Source organism: Festucalex cinctus, chromosome 9 (genome assembly GCF_051991245.1).
Source record: "Festucalex cinctus isolate MCC-2025b chromosome 9, RoL_Fcin_1.0, whole genome shotgun sequence".
In the NCBI taxonomy this organism is placed as follows: domain Eukaryota; kingdom Metazoa; phylum Chordata; class Actinopteri; order Syngnathiformes; family Syngnathidae; genus Festucalex; species Festucalex cinctus.
Window position 1 is genome coordinate 12,303,718 of NC_135419.1, and position 16,734 is coordinate 12,320,451.

Here is a 16,734-nt window from a genome sequence, read left to right on the forward strand (position 1 = left end):
CGGGATGTTCCTGTGTTTCTGTGGACAGACAGTTGTTTATCCCTCCAGCCAATCGCAGAACAGGGGGTGACGGGGGGCGTGTCACTCACTGTCTGCAGACGGGGACGGACAAATTTGTCAGCTGCATGACGTCACTTCCGCAGCAACTTGACAGAACGCACGGATTTTTATTTTTTTTCACTCACTCACTCACTCACTCACTCACTCACTCACTCACTCACTCACTCACTCACTCACTCACTCACTCACTCACTCACTCACTCACACAAGCTTCTTGTGGGGTTGGGGGTAGGAAAAAATCACCACCACACATTAACAGAAGCCAGGAGGTGTAGATTGAGCAGGAGTTCCTGGGTATACATCCTGTATTTATATAGTGAATTTTCCTGAGTGAAAACGGAAGACCCCGCCTTTAATATGAAAAGAAAAACGCACTGAGCTGTCATTGTCTTACGAATGCAATTATGCCATCTAGTGGCAGATAAATGACCTCAATACAAATCAATATCACGCTCGTTTTTTCCATGCACTACATATTTTAATTTTAACTCAATTATATGAATTCTTATTAAATTACAGTCAATGGCAAAAAAGTGCAAACATGTTTCTATTAGTTTAAGAGTTTTTTTTTTCCAGTTTTATGTTAAGATTATGAAAACTTTCATTGTACATTTAGAACTAGTGCTGTCACTGTCAAATATTTTTGGAATAAATTAATCTATCGTCTTCTTTCATGAAGGACTACAGAAATCAGTGAAAATTAAAAAAGAATAATAGTTGATATGCTAAAATCAGATGATTTGGACAATTCTAAATTTTAAAAAAATAACTCCAGACAATTACAATTGACAGCCCTATTTAGAACAGATCTAAAATTTGCGATTAATTGTGAGTTAACTCTTGAAGTAATGCGATTAATTAGGATTTAAAAAAAATATATATATATATATATATATTGCCTGAGACCCCTAATATATACATATACAGTATAAATATTAGTGTCTACGCTCACCAAATCCATTTTTGCATATTTATTTACATTTAACCACACAATCATTTCGAATGGGTGGCTAACCAATCACTTTGCATTCCTTCTGAGCCAAGAAGATGATTGCACAAAGGCAGAATTTCCTCCCCGCCGGTGACTCCAGTGAGACTCCAATTCGAGGCGGCGACCTCGTCTCATGGGCGCTGACACACGTAATTGGCCCGACGATCAAATTGAGCAAATAACAAACGAAAGCCCTCAGCGAGTGCGCCGTCGGTGTCTTGCAGTCGGTGGGAGGCGGGCCGGCGCTCGCCGGGGTTGTGATCTTTTTACGACGACTGTGAGTCCAAAGTCAACATTCCAAAACGAGCTCCAGCCTCGGGAATGCTTTGCGAGGGTGAAAGTGAGAGGAAACGGAGGAAAGTGAGCACACGAGAGGTGCTTTGGAAGGCCTTGCCCACACGTCGTCGTTAATAATGAACCCTAATGAAGCAAATGATGGTCTGCTGAGCAGAAATGGAGGTGGTGATTAATCAGAGCTTGGCACGCTTGCTCATTTCTTACTTCTGCTTCTTCTGCTTCTTTTTTATTTTTTAAATCCACCTGACACATTCAATGCATACACACCTTCATCCATATGTATGCTAATATGTACAATTGATTGGCGAAAAAAAAGAAAAAAAAAAGAAATAAAGATCCAATCTTTTAATCAGATGAAGAAAAGGCCTCTCTTGGGCTGTTTTTTTTTTTTCCAACCGGTGTCACTCTTTTCCTGCGGTTAGCTTCCTGGCAGTGTAAACCATGATGTCATTGTGGAAAGGTCTCACTCGTGATCCAGTGAGGAATTTTACATCTGGCCGAGGTTGGCTCCTTCCCTATTACTAAATAAAGCCGAAAGAGAGCAGCGGGGAAAATGAGAAGCGAAACGTAATAAACATATTCCCGAGTAATATCGCAGCTGTGATATTCATTACTAATCCCCGTCAAATGTACGCAGAGCGTTTTACTGTGCTGTTTATACTCAAGTGCCAACATAAAGAAAACAGGTTGAGTGTGAAGTACATCCTTGTGTTAGTGCTGGAGAGTATTATGTAGATCAGAGGATTACAAAATTCTTCTTCCAGGTTGACTTTTAGGGACCATTTTAAAAAGCTGTTTTCAAAGTGTACCAGAGAGAATATATTAGCAGTATGCACAGCAGTGTATTATTTTGGTGTCCAAACCAACTCTGATATGATCAGAAATTCTCTGACTTGAATTTCCCCATGTGCCATGCAGAGAGTTTTTACATTGTTGTTAACGTGAGGTTATTTGAGGCTATATATATCGAGAGGCATGGAACAAACTTGACTAGACGAGAAACAACGGGAGTTGCACAGAGGAACAGAGGTAATAATCCGACAAAAACACACACTTCTCAGACCGGCCTATATAGACAACGAATCGATCTGATTGGCTGTGGCTAGACATGTGAGTAACAGGACTGACATGGTATTATCTGATTGGCTGTTTACCAGATAAAGAGATTAAAGATTCCTGACATCACATAGCTTAAGACGAGTTGAAACTAGATGCTGGTTACATGAGTTCAAAACAGACACTTGACCTCACGGTCATGACCCAAACATAACCCTTACATGACCATAGTCACGACAGTAAAAATAACCCTTGCATGACCCTAGTCATGACATATTTTTAGTAGGGCTATACAGTAAATGTGGAATAGGAATGAAACAATATGGGAATATGGGAAATGTTGGGTTGATTGTGATATACAGTAACTCCTCCTCGCCCCCATTTCACAACAAATGAAGTCTGCAATATAGATATATTATTAAAATATATTTGAACACTCCCTAGGCATGTTTTTGTAATAGTATTTATAGTATGTTTTTAAAGGTAGTAATACAAAAAATAAATAATACATTGACAGCACTTGACGGACAGCACACAATATTATACAAACAATGTAACATGTAGATCCATTTTAGTGTTTACAGTAAACAAATCCCATCCCCCCCAAATTAACAATCAAATTCAACTTATCATCACACACTATAAATCAATCATCATGCCCAAAGTTGTACAATATAAAATAACCCTCCTCCTGACCCACAAGCTAGTAAACAAATTTAACTTATCTCTCAATATACATCAATAATCATGTGCAAAGATGCATCTTATAAAAGATGTCACCATCTTTAATTTTAAAAAGCAGTATTACAGAGGATGGTATTCAATATTTCAACAAAAACTAAACTGATAATTTCATGAAATTCTTTCAAATTTACATCATCTCAAAATAAATTATGTGCCGCCATTTAGCGTTCACGAGTGGAATTACACCCCAGACAGTCACAATTACGTTTTCGGAGCTCAAAAGTGTAGCAAGAACATTCCCAACAGGAATAGCTATGATACAACATTGAAGTGCTTCATTTATTTATAGTCACAAGAGTGGCTCATTTCCAATAAATGTTGATCTCAACTGAATTATGGCCACGGCTATGTATATCTTAGCATTCTAAAGTGTGTCCATCTGTTCTCAATACAATGCGGCATCCCACTCACGAGGAAACAACCGGTGCAGGTTTAGAAGAGCACTCGAATTCAGTTAGTGACTTTTAATGGGCGTCTAGGCCGTTTCTGTGGCACCGATTCACTCAGTGACGATTTTATTACCTCATTTTCAGGGGCGCTGCATAGCCGCACTTCTAAGCTGTTTATGTCTACTGAAGATAAAAGAAAATCATTGCTTTATTACCCAGATGGAGAGGGTCTGTTTACAGAGCAGACCCGCATCGAATAACTGAACTGCCTTATAGTCTATAAGCTGTCCCGTGTGTAAAATAGCATTTCCCATCTAACCCCAAGCGCTGGCGACGATATTTCATCTCCAGATAACGTTTCGTCTTGCTTGGCTTCTGGTTAACATTGCAGCGCAGATGTGTGGTGTCTTCTAACTGCAATGGAGGAACATCATGAGCACTATTCATGCAGATCTGCTGGAGCACAGTGGATGAAGAGTAAAGTGCCCTCTGATGACTGCCGAGCCAGTTTGCCTTGAAATATGATGGCGTAAAAGATGGCCTGTAGCGGCATCTTGTGGTAAGACAAGGTATAAACACAATAACAGCTTCAAGAATCCATACAGTACACTACATGATTAATTTCCTTTGTTAAGTTTCCTGTTTTTCTGTACTATACACAATTGCAATAAACATTTTATTGACAATATGTTCTTTGCAGCCCCAACTAGTCTAAACACGGTTGAATTAAAAAGTGGAATATGAAACAAGCAACAAAATCCACCAATTTGTATCCATATCGGTTGGGGGTGGCGGCCATTTTGCGACTTTTCATCGATTGAAAATGACATCACAATTGCTCGGGTCAGGTAACGACCAATCACGGCTCAGTTTGTGAATGTCACATGACTAAACTTAGAAAACATGTGAGTGATAAATTATTTTTTCTTCATTTCCCTCATTTATTATCGTCATTATGATTATCATAATCAATTATTTGGTGGCGTAGGGTGTGTAAAGAGGACCCCTCCACCATCGCCACCATTGCTCTACATTTTTTTAATGCTTTATTAACGGAGAACAGTACACGACAGCCAGGGGAGACAAACGGGAAAAGAATATTGTCCCACAAAAATATATTTTAAAGCTCGCACAAATACAAAATTCTATTTGCTTTCTTATTTTTAGAGTGTCCAATAGTTTTTATATATTGACTAGGTCAGTGGTTTGACTTCATTTTCCAACGTGAAGAAATTAGGGCTCGGATTAATGCTTCTTCTACTTCATGTTTTTCAGCATTGTGGATGGGTTTGTGGCACCATGCTGCCTCTCACAGGTCAATCCTGGTACTACAATTCCTCAGCATATGTAGGGTCTTATCGTATTTTAGATTTTTAAAGTTAAAGTTTACTGTCCATACCCCAGTATAGGCAATCTTTTTAAAATGTGAAAAGTCTTGTGCATATGTGCAGTTTGGCTAATAGACATTGGATAACAATAACTTATGTGTGATTTTAAAATAAATGCTGATACAACCCTGGAAACTATGTAACTTGAAATATAAATAAGAAATACAGTAAACGTATATGTGGCATCATGTGTTTCTTCTCCCAACAGTGACAGGATTTCTGCCCTAAACAGTTCAATTTATACACATTATAGTGTTGCTTTTTTTTTCTTCTTCTTTTTTTAACTTTACGAATTCCAACTCAATTCATGATTCAATACACAAAACTAGCAGTTTGTTGCAGGATATTTTATTAGGCAACACAGAAGATTACTTACTTATTTTTACTCTTCATTTTACCAAGGCTACAAATTGGAAGTGATAGCAGCTTACAACACTAAGACGGCAAATGAAAAAACAAGTCGTACTGTCAAGTACAGAGCTTGTTGTAGTGTAAACAGTTCTCTATTTGCCCAAGAACAAAGCAGAGTACAGCAGCGTGTGTGCAATGACAGTTGTAATATTTATTATAGATGATCCATGCGGGTTAGTGCGTCGCTATCGTCTGAGGAAGCTATAGTGTGAGCGGTGTTATGGATTGTTCTGATTCAATCTCTTCTGCTCATTTTTATGGGGCCAACTTGCAAGTAAATTCCTTGCTGCTGTTTTATGCATTTCATCATAATCGCTTCAGGACAAATGGTTGACTTGAACAAGATACAAAATATATACTTGAAGGGGAGGGAGGTGGGGAAAATAACTTTACAGTCTCCTATTATATCGATATTTTATAGTACAGTACTTGTGAAGTCAAGTTGAATATGATGCGCTTGTCGGTTTGTACTCCTCTAGTAATGTAAGCTGATAATGCAACAGACCAAAACATCAAAATAAACGTGACCAAAAATTGCCCGCCAATTTGCAACCCTCAACATTTTGCTCATGTTGGATGTTTGTTCATATGATTAATCCGAATAAGAAATAGTTTCAATCGGTACGTTTGTGTGCATTCACGGGACGATCGGCCCCAGCCTCAGCTCGACGTGGTGCGTCAGCCAAATGGTCTCGGCGGCGGCATCCGTGGCGCCCTCCTCGCTGGGCCTGACGGGAGCGGTGAGGTTGCGGAAGTCGTGCCTGATCTTAAACGAAACGGCGACATCGGCGTCCTCCTCTTTGCGGGGGATCACTTTGATGAAGAAACCAATCTTGTTGGATTTCCTGAAGGCGACGACGCTGGGGAGGAGAGCAGACGAGGTGAAGAGTTGGGCCGCAGTTGGAATTCTCTCTCGAGTGTGAGAAACTTACTCGGGGTCATCCTGGAAGTCCTGAGGTTCAGCCAATTCATCATACTCAGCGGCGGCATCCTTCCCTGCCAACACCAGCTCCTTGCGGGGCACGATGACCTTCAAGACAAACAGCAGCCAAACGTTCAATCCTCGCCTCTTTGCGCGAGGTCACCCGGGAGCCTCGTCTTTATCCTCTCCCCCCTGATTCCATTTTACAACTGCTTCAAAGCAAAGGAAATTAGATTTAGGGAGGTCACGGTGTTAGGGATGAAATGGAAAATGGATCTGGATCGTACGCATAATATTGCTGAAAATCCTCTAACTTTGCATCGCCCTCATGATTCATTACAAGGAAGCTTTGGGAGCAGAAACAGCAGACCTGGGATGTGCGTATTCAGCTCACGACTGCCAAACTGTTTTGTTGCTTTCGACAAAAGAGCAAAAATAACCGCCATCGACCTATTTTCAGCCACGTGATTAATTCTGCATCTTTCATTTGAATTTTTGCTAACACTTAAATTTGAAACGACATGACAGAGGTAAGAAAAATATCTTCCAGAAGTTACTGTGAAATTGACTTTCGAAGCATAAAATACTCCACCAGCGTCCAAGTACTTTCATCCTGCATTAGTGAGTATTTTTGGTATCATGCCACTGGCAGGAAGTCTATCCAACAGCCATTTTGTAAATAAGGGACTTTGATGTTGTACGTTTGATTTCATCTGCCCGTCATTTGCGATCAAAAGGCATTTTATGCTTATATTAAATTAATTGTTAACCTTCCTTTTATACTTGTGTGACAGCTAATAAAATAATAAAATAATTTATTTAGTTTTTTTTTTTTAGGATTATTATTTTGTAATTGTGGAGTGTAATAATTGAAATTGTAATTGAATTTGGATTAATTGTACAGCCAGACCTACCATGAGATATGTGCCTTGGCTCACTGATTTAGACTCTTTAATGAACTTCAACGTATGTTTTTAGAATGTAAGAGGCCCTGTTCTAAAAGTTTGGGAGTTTTCATTAAAGAGCTAGTTTTTATTTCATTAGGACTTTTTTTTTTTTTTTTAAATTAAGTTAGTTTTAAATTTATTTAAATTTAATTAATTTTTTTAATTAAATTATTTTTAGAGACAGGTTTGCTGTTTATTTTTAAAATCTTAGTTTTAGTTTAGTTTTATTCATTTATTTATTTTTGAATAAATGTAGTAAATGTGGAGTGCAAGATTTAAAATTTGTTTCAGTTCATTTGTGTTTTTAAAAAGTGGTTTCATTTTTATTTTCCTTGGTTAACAAAAATGTTTTTTGTTTTTCTCCAATCTCCTTGGTAGGTGGAGGCTGACGTACCTGGAGCAAACCCCACCCAGGAAGGCCAAAGCTGAGATTCGAACTTCAGAAATGTGAGGCAGATGTGTTCACTTTTATCCCACCATACTGCCCACAATGAATAACTGCAAACTGCAATCTGAGAGTTCCTGACTCGATGACTGATGTTGCTGTTTCGCCTCCCAGCATAAATGCGCAAAATGAACATTTTCCCCCATTGAGTCATGAGCAAACTACAAGACTGCACGGGTCAGCAACATCATGTCACACCTAGAGGTGAGCCAAGTCCCCCACCCACCCCTCCTCACCCTTTATTTTTGGAAGAGCTGGTCAACGTACGCAACGGAGCACGAGGCCCTCCAGGTGTTTGAATATCAAATGAAGCAGAAAGACAACTGCACACTCGCTTTGGCCGCAATGCGTCGAGAAATGGGTCAAGCTCTTGTTTTGGCCAGGAGCTCTGACTTATCTAGTCACAGCCCCGTGACTTCATCATTAAAAAGAGGCCAAGGCAAACGGGCTGTCGCGGCGGGCCCTCGGAGCGGCCCCTGGCAACGTGCGGCTCAGCGGAGCGTCCCCGGATGGAATCACAACGCTGGTCGTCGTGCGTGTGACAGCTGACAAATGGAGCTCAAACTGGATCCGACTCCCCTGTGAGGTGAATACTGCCAAATCCAGATGGCCGAGGTAATATGGCTGACGGCGCTGGCCACTTTGCTCAAATTCAAACAATGGTAGAAACGTGTTTTCTTTTTCAAATACGTTGAATACAAAATGGCTGTCCAACAATTTCCAAGTGTCCTGAACAGAAGAAATAGTTGAGCACTGTTTGTGCTCCTCTTCACTCTGACAACTCCTCCTTGCATGCCTGCATGTGTGTGATCTGCTTCTGTTTATAGCAGACGAACTGGAATTTCCCCTTGACAGATTCTAATCAGCATAACTGGGGAGAAAAATCATGTCAGATTGTTTATATTCGAGTCTTTCAATTTCTTCGGTTAAAAATAAAACTTTTTTTTTTTCCCCTCCATTACAGAGTTAAAAACTCACTTTACTGTTTTGTTGTACTTTTTTTTTTTTTTGGCAAGCCTTGAATCAAACTTTTTAATGGTGCTGAACAAGAAAAGTTATCCAATTACATTTTTTTTTCTTCAGTATTGCGGTTTAATATGTGATTTCTTTATTTTTTCCCCAAAGTCCTCTTTTCATGTTTATTTTTTTTTAAACAAACACAAGCAATAAATTAATCAGTGTTGCAGAAAAGTATATCAGATTTACTATACATAGGCCTGTCTATTATGAATAAATATTAATCATGATTAATTTGGTAATACAGTAATTGCAATCACAATTAGGTTTATCATTTGTTTTTTGGCGCAAAACAAAAAAATGTTTAAATGTAAAAATATATTAAGACAAATAAATTTTGTTGAAACACTACAATTAAGCAAGTTTCTTTTGGACTGAACAAATTTTTTATTAAATTAGTTATTTTAAAAAGTGTAAATATATACATTTAAACAACTCAAAATTAGTATTAATAATCTTTTATTTTTGTTTACTATTATGCCAATTTTGTAATTTTGGCGAGTAATAAATGAATTGAAATTGTAACTGAATTTTGATTAATTGCACAGCCCTAATTAAACATAAATGTTATTATTTATTTATCTACTTCAAGTAGTAGTTTAACTTAATAAACCCTGAGTTGCAGTCTTTAAATCAATCACGACAGCAACTTCACAAAATTCTACCAAACAAGTTTGGCATTAACGTAAATTATTAAATCATAAACCACACTACAACAATAACACACAAAAAAAATCTGTGGCTTTATCACGTCAACTTTTTATGTTTCATAAAACAATGATAAGAAAATGGGGACTGCACTTAAGCACTGAACTAATCAAAACAATATAAAAATGAAATAAGCCAACAAGAAATTTGAAAATTGCATTCTATAACATTGCAAGGTCGACTTGCAATTGATCAATTCTTCAGCCCCAATTTGCACTCACATCGTCTTGTGTTTTTCTTTCTGGACAGTTAAAAAGTGGTCACTATTTTCCACCATGGGCGCTAAATGTCTCCTCTACTGCCCTGGAGGACAAATATCTGCCATTTTCCTCGCCAATGTGCCACTATTATCAAAAGGTAAGTGTATATTTTGTGCATCAATGCCACAGAGGGACCAGGAATTGCGGTTATATTTAATTTCAATGCCGTTACCTGAAAACAACACTCATGTATTTTAAACAAAGCACACAGTTGAGATGGGAAATCCCTGAATACAATTTCCAAGACCGACAAACGTTTGAACTAGCCTGGCAACTACGATCCCAAAGCGTCAATAAAAGCCAAATCACTATTTTTCTTCCTTGCATTTGCTCACTTGGTAAAAGTATCGCTTCCACTGCGGCATTTTCCAAAAGTGCTGCTGACTGCTGATGTTAGCGTGAGTAATTCACTTGTGCCGCAGGATAAATGAGGCAACTTAACAGAAACATGCATGTGGCTGTTGTATTTTTGTGTTGTTCTTGTCTTAATTAAAGCTTGACCCTAAATCATGTGCTGCACTACAATAAGAGGGAGCCCTTTTGCCATATGTGCAGGAAATCATAACATCAAAATAAACTGTAGCTATTTAACTCTTTGACCGCCAAAAAGATTTAATAACGATTAGTAAAATCACGAGGTATGCCACCATAAATGTTAAATGACGTCATCTACGTTTTGTTTTTTTTGTTTTTAATCAATGGTCAGGTCAATAAAAAAAGCTTGTTTTCTCCTTATTTTTCTATTTTTACTTTATTGTCACCAAAGTTATTTTAGTTGCCTAAAACTAACAAAAAAAAAGTCAAACTAAAATTCAAAAAACAATTTAATTAACAAAATAAAATACGGAAATGCTTTTTAAAAAACGAAAACCAACTGAAACTTCATTTTATGTTTACAAAACTAACTAGAATTATAGCAAAAATGTCCTTCATTTTAGTCTTTGGTAATTAATTTAATGCATGAGTATTTAGGGATCATTTTAAATTTAATTTTAAGTAGATTTATTATGATATTAACCGGAATAAGGACGTTAAGTCATACACATTTTTTAAACTAAAACTAATACTGAAACTAACTAAAACTAAGCATTTATTAAATAACTAACACTAATAAAAACTAACAGAGCCACCCTGAAAATTAATTAAAACTAACTACATTTAAAAAAAAAATAAAAAAACAACAACCTCAAAACGAATAAAAACAAATGAAAATTCAAAAACTATAATAACCCTGACTGTCACTCAAATGACCTATTTTTAAATGGTGATAACTAAAGAACGGAATAACGTGGAAATATACTTTTTGTTTCTAATGAAAGAATGGAATGCAATCTTTCATTTGGTACCCACATTGTAAATGTAGTAAAAGCACAAAATATTCTGTTTGCCTTCAAAAATGAGCTGGTACTGTGTTGTTGGTTTTTTTTTTGGATAACGTGTGGCAGTAAAAGAGTTCAATCTTATTTCAAGGTCCCGAGTGGGCGGGGCTGCCACACTACCTGCGCGGTGCTGTTGATGTCATCAGGATCTTCCTCATTGCAAGAAACCAACGTGACGTGGGTGACGTTCTCCACGGGGTTGGTCAGAGTCAGCAGCACTTGGCTCTCCTACAGGTGAGAAAGCAAAACGTTCAGCTGGAGAGTTCGTTAACGTTTGCGTTTGGGAGGGACATTTTGTGCCGGACCGACCTTCATATAGCGCAGATTTGGAATGGACATAATTCTCACTTCGGGGATGTAACTCCTACAGGAGGAAAGGCACAACTGTATTTATAGCTCATTATCAAAGAACAAATGTTTTATTTTAAGAAAGAAAGAAGAAAGAGACTCACACAGCCACCAGTTGAATTTTAAACTTGATTGAAGTCGGATTGAATTCGGGCTTGCTCAGGTTGTGCTCGCATTTCTGCGGGGAAGAACAAACAAACAAACTTTAGCATGAAAGTCAAATGTAAACATGTCGTGTGAATGAATGATTGTATTAGCGTGTCGCTGACTGACCCTGCAGCGCAGCGAGCGCTTCATTAGGAGGTGTTTGTGCCGCGGGTGCAGCTGCGAGGCTCCTGCGGGCTGGAAATCCGGCTGCAGGAGGCGCTGGCGCAGGCGGGTCACTACCAAGAGGAAACAACTCCAGTGATGAATTATTGCAACCTGTATGAGATATATATACACTTCCGGCCTCCATAATTGGTTTTTTTTTGTGTTTATAGTACTGGTGATAAGAAAGTACTGTTACCAGGTACGGTATCAGGCAAACACTAGGCTTATTTCAAGGTATTGTTTGCTGGAGAAGAATACAGATACCGACAGGAAATAATTATTTTAGCATTCATACCTTTTGTGATTTTTTTTTTTTTTTTTTTTCCCCCAGAAGACTTCTTATGTAAAATGTGTGCCTTAGCTTAAGGTTGGGAAAGACTGTTACGATACACTATAATGTACCAAATTTGTATCATCATCATATTATAAATATGATTTGGACACTAGCATAATTAATGAAACTAATGTAATTAAATGAACAGGAATATGGGTGACCTTTCTTAAGTTTTTGCAACTAACCATGATTTACAAGGACTGCCTCCACACTTTCTTGAAAGCAAACCTTAACAATCTTAGCAGGAAGTAGAAGAGGATGTTTTTGTTTTGTCAAAACAATTGGTTCCAATTAGTGCAACAAAGCAATCAGAGAAGTGTACAAACATTATGGGGTGGAAAGCTTTACCCTCTGGCAAGCAGATGGGCCTTGTGTAGCAATCTTCAGGCAGAGGCTCCACCTCATCAAGAGCCTGGGCGGGCTCGATGGTGATTTCGCGTTGGTCCTCCCCCTCTTTCAGGCTGGAAAGCAATAGAACATGTCCAGCTGTCAATATTATCATCCATCCAGCCCTTTTCTATACTGCTTGTCCTCATTAGGGTCATGAGTAGCTCTAATGGGCTAGTTAGCTTTGGCCATATAGTGGTATTATTTCTTAATAATGACTTTCCTTTTACCACATTTATCTTGTTCGAAAGTATTGAGTTTTTCTTGTTGTGTCTTTTATTATTATGCGACTTTATGCTGACTTTTTTTTTTTCCATATCCTACACTGTGCCCTCCCGTTCTGTCTCCCTCTATTGGTGTCTCCCCCCCAGACGGGTTGAAACTGTTAAATGATTTTTATTTTTTTTTTGCTCTGTACTTGTGACACGTGCAATGACAATACATTTGATTTCCATTCCATTTCTATTGTCTAAAGTGAACAGAACTTGTATATTTAAAGGGGAAGTCAACCCCCCAATACATTTTTGACAATGATGTATTCTATGTAAATTGTGTTATACAAGTATGTAAGCAGCAAAATCCAGCAGTTTTTAATCATTATCATTATCAGAAGGCGGCCATTTTTGTCACTTGCTGTCGAGTGAAAATGACATCACAGTCGCTCAGGTAACAACCAATCACAGCTCAGCTTCAGGAAACAAGTGAAGTATGATTGGTCCTTGTCTGAGCAACTGTGATGTCATCTTCAGTCGACGGCAAGTGGCAAAATGGCCGCCACCTGAGATGGATAAAAATGACTGGATTTTGCTACTTAACTCATATTCCACAAGTGTAATATTAATCAGAATGTCATGTTTAGACTAGTGTGGCGACATATAACATTATTGTCAAGAAATGTTTAATGTTGACGTCACCCTTTAAGCAACATTAACTTATGTAGCACGTGTAGTTTGAAAAGGAAGCGCATCCTACAACTCATTATTCTTCATCTGCTTTACAATTATCGACTAACGAGTTGGGATTTTTTTTTTGAAAGGACATCACACCCTGTCAAAATTTCGTTTTATTGGCGGCCTCTTCTTCATTATCATACACCAGATGGGCTACAGCACCTCACAACTGTCATTTGGTAAACATGGGCGACGTGATGTAATGGAGGGCGACAGGCCGCTGTCAACATGCAAATCAGAGTGGCCCTTTCAAGTCACGACAGTTAGTTCAGTGGATGAAGAAAACGGCAACTCACGAAAGACCCGCCAGAGTGGAAATGGGCGCTCCGGACCTCTGCCGCTGCAGTCGCGTTCCAAGGCCGTACTTTTCCTACATGACCGAAGAAGAACAGGATCATACATTTGCTCTTTTCAACACATGTACGTTTCAGTCTACAGCTACTTTTTGTTTTCTTCTATGGACTACTTTTAACGGAAGGCATAAAATGGACAACACAGGGAACAATTGTCAAGCAAGTTAAAGGAAAACGTCAGATTTATATGGTGAAAGACAAAAACCTTTCTGCCAAGGATAAACAGGAGAGAATTAAAATTGATTTTTTTTTTAAAGTAAATGTACAAGAATATACTTTCATAAACTAAAGTATCTCTTCTCCCCTGCTAACCCACACAAAAAGGCTCCACTGTGTGGCCATCATTTCACCACAGGGGACATTCATGTGATCTGTGAGGTCAGACACGAAAAAAAAAAAAAAAAAATAGAGCTCAAGACTACTAAACTGCAAATAGGCAAATACAACTCACCACCACATGAATAGTGTGTTGCTGGTAGGGGTCAAAAAGAAAATACCAGGGTGTATTAGCAAAGGAAAGGGGAGAGAATAAAGATGCATGTGGAGATTGAGCAAAATGTTAGTTGACGTGCAACAGCAATACAACGCAGCTTCGTAATTGGAAATAAGGCATGTAGGACAACACAATTTAAACATAGAGGCAACTATGATGTCATTTTCAGTCACCAATAAGTGGCAAAATGGTCGCCCCGTGAGATGGCTAAAAACAGGTGGATTTTGCTGCTTCACTCATATTCCACAAACCTTATTAATCAGCATACCATTCTTAGACTACTGAGGCTGCATAAAACATATAATTTCATATTTTAGGATGGACTTCCCTTTAATTTTTGCCTATCTTGAAAGGCTAAACTAAATATTGAATGCATGTGCCATATCCAAAAGTTAAAGATACAAATGACTTGATGTTTGTGAAAATGGGAAGAGAGTACCGAGAAAGCCAGAGGCATGCCCTGTCGTCTCCTGGCCAGCTTCTTCCTGTCTCGCTCCTGCTTCTCTCTGTGAGCCAGCAGCTGGTAATACTCAATCAGCTTGTTGATCTAAGGCAAAGACAAATTCACATCAGGGCGTTTTTTTCCCCCAGTAGGAACATGACATGTAACTGGATGCTAAGGCTACATAGTAATTTAATGTGCCATTATAAATACGTGAATTAAATGTCAATTATCAAGAGTGGTTAGTGTTTGTAGGAGCGACAGTGTGGTCACATTTCATCAGCTTGAATAGGTTTATTGTGTATTATTATTTTTACAATTCTGTCCCTTGGGGAAAATGGCTTAAACGTTTGAACAAATCAGAGGTCGGTCAGCATCTCAGAGTAGACTGTGCTCAACCACAGAGCAGCTGATTGTTCCAAGGATTGTGTCAGGGACATCTATTCAGTCCACCAAAACATGTGAGCAACCCAAGGCAATGGAAATGACTGCAAAGAGGGAAGAGGGTGTACCCGCTGGTTATGACAGTTCTCAGGCTCCTGCCACCCACCGCTGGCTGCAATGAATAAAAACTCAATGAAAAGAGATCAGCTTTAAATATGTATCATACATCACATATCGGCACCCACCCACTGACTTGTCAGCCATTCCTACATCCCTGGAGGTCCAGCGGCAGAATCCGCAGGCCAGGTAGTATGCCTTTTTCATAGCAGTCTTGGTGGGGTCATCAGGCAGAGGTGCTGGTATGTTGGTGGCCCGGGTTGACAGGGTGTGCATGCAACATGGGCAGTCAAAACAGTTGGCACACCTGCAACAACAATAATGTACAGTAAATCAATGAAGTATTACACAAAGGCTAGAAGTGAATTTCATCTTAATCTCACCTGTTCTTTTTCAGCTTTGCTTCTGCAGATGGCATGTTTTCTAAGCAGCTTGGGCAATAATGAGAGTCCACCTGATCAGGGTGTTGGAAATGAGAACCCATTTATTTGTACAGTATGTCGACAACCTTGGAGATACAACACTTGGTGTGGACATTACTAATAGTAGTGAAAGACATTGTTGTTCCAAGTTGTTACACAACGTTGTTAACATTAGACCACATATACATAATATATGGTTTAAATGTCATCATAAAAATCGCTAAGATATCAAGGCGGTGAAAGCAAATGTAAATGAGGAAGATAATGTTGAGTTTACGAAGCTGAACTTGGCCTTTCTGGGTGTGGTGTTCGTAATAAGTGCCCAAATGAACAAGCTTCGTTCACAATTGATATAGCACCTAGCTGTAGGATGAAATAATTGTCGTTTACTGCAACTTGTTTTTTCCCCACATGAATGAATGTACGCATCAACGATTAACACTTAACCAGTGCTAAGCTAGTTAGCTTGAACGCCTATCGAAGCGCTGGGTACATAAACGGAAGTTAAAGCACACAAACAGCCAATGAAATTAAGTGATTGCTTGACAATTCGTGACTGGCAGGATGCGTAGCCAATCCACGCACGAGAAAGCTCTCCTGACCCCGCCTATCAGTCAGATCTAAGTCGCTGACGGGGAAAAGAAAAGAAAAAAAGGTTCAAGCTAGCGTGTGAAAACCAGTGGAAGAAAAAAACTGATAACGTACCTCGTGAGACACACATTCTAAGGATCGTAGCTCACTGCAATACCGACAGAAATACAACTGCGATAGAGGAGCCCGGATCTTTTTCTCTCCACGAACAAGATAGACGACTCGATCTGGTTGGAGAAGCGACGCCATCTCTGGTGGACTTCCACGCCGACTGTGTACTGCTCAGCTACTTTACTTGTCTCGTCTGGTGGGCTGTTCTGGGCGAGTCTCACGAGCTCAATGTTGACCTCTTGCGGTGACAGTTGGAACAAAATAAATAAGTGCACTGCTCTCTGATTGTCAACAGTTTCGTAGCGGGTACAAAATGAATGTATTATATTTCACTGTATTAATATACAGTGACACTGTCAATAATTTTATACTTCACAATTTACCATAAATTGTATAAGTACCACAGTAGTATTAGACCGTTGAAATAGCAAGCTGCCAATAGAGGGCGCTATCTATCTAGCTACGGGTATTGCTTT

At 38.9% G+C, this 16,734-nt stretch overlaps 1 protein-coding gene and 1 long non-coding RNA gene across 4 annotated transcripts in view; one reads left to right on the forward strand and one right to left on the reverse strand.

Moving 5' to 3' along the window:
* The window catches only part of LOC144026393 (uncharacterized), a 54,138-nt gene extending 50,040 nt beyond the window's left edge, over positions 1-4,098 (forward strand). For both annotated transcript variants that reach the window (XR_013285124.1, XR_013285125.1), the window contains exon 4: positions 3,929-4,098. This is a non-coding gene — a long non-coding RNA (uncharacterized LOC144026393). The remainder of the gene's footprint in view (positions 1-3,928) is intronic.
* Positions 4,099-5,257: 1,159 nt separating this feature from the next.
* On the reverse strand, positions 5,258-16,480 carry dctn4 (dynactin 4). 2 transcript variants are annotated; one of them, XM_077533048.1, is made up of 14 exons: positions 16,262-16,480; positions 15,518-15,588; positions 15,263-15,441; positions 15,146-15,189; positions 14,631-14,738; positions 14,150-14,170; positions 13,642-13,715; positions 12,357-12,469; positions 11,636-11,745; positions 11,467-11,540; positions 11,324-11,378; positions 11,135-11,242; positions 6,269-6,366; positions 5,258-6,196 (listed from the first exon to the last, which is right to left on the reverse strand). In XM_077533048.1, exons 1-14 carry the CDS (start codon positions 16,394-16,396, stop codon positions 5,974-5,976), a joined length of 1,413 nt encoding a protein of 470 aa, XP_077389174.1. In that variant the 5' UTR covers positions 16,397-16,480; the 3' UTR covers positions 5,258-5,973. The 2 variants fall into 2 exon arrangements, with proteins under 2 accessions (XP_077389174.1, XP_077389175.1); XM_077533049.1 differs by lacking the exon at positions 14,150-14,170 and having other exon boundaries at positions 16,262-16,479.
* Positions 16,481-16,734: the final 254 nt, after the last annotated feature.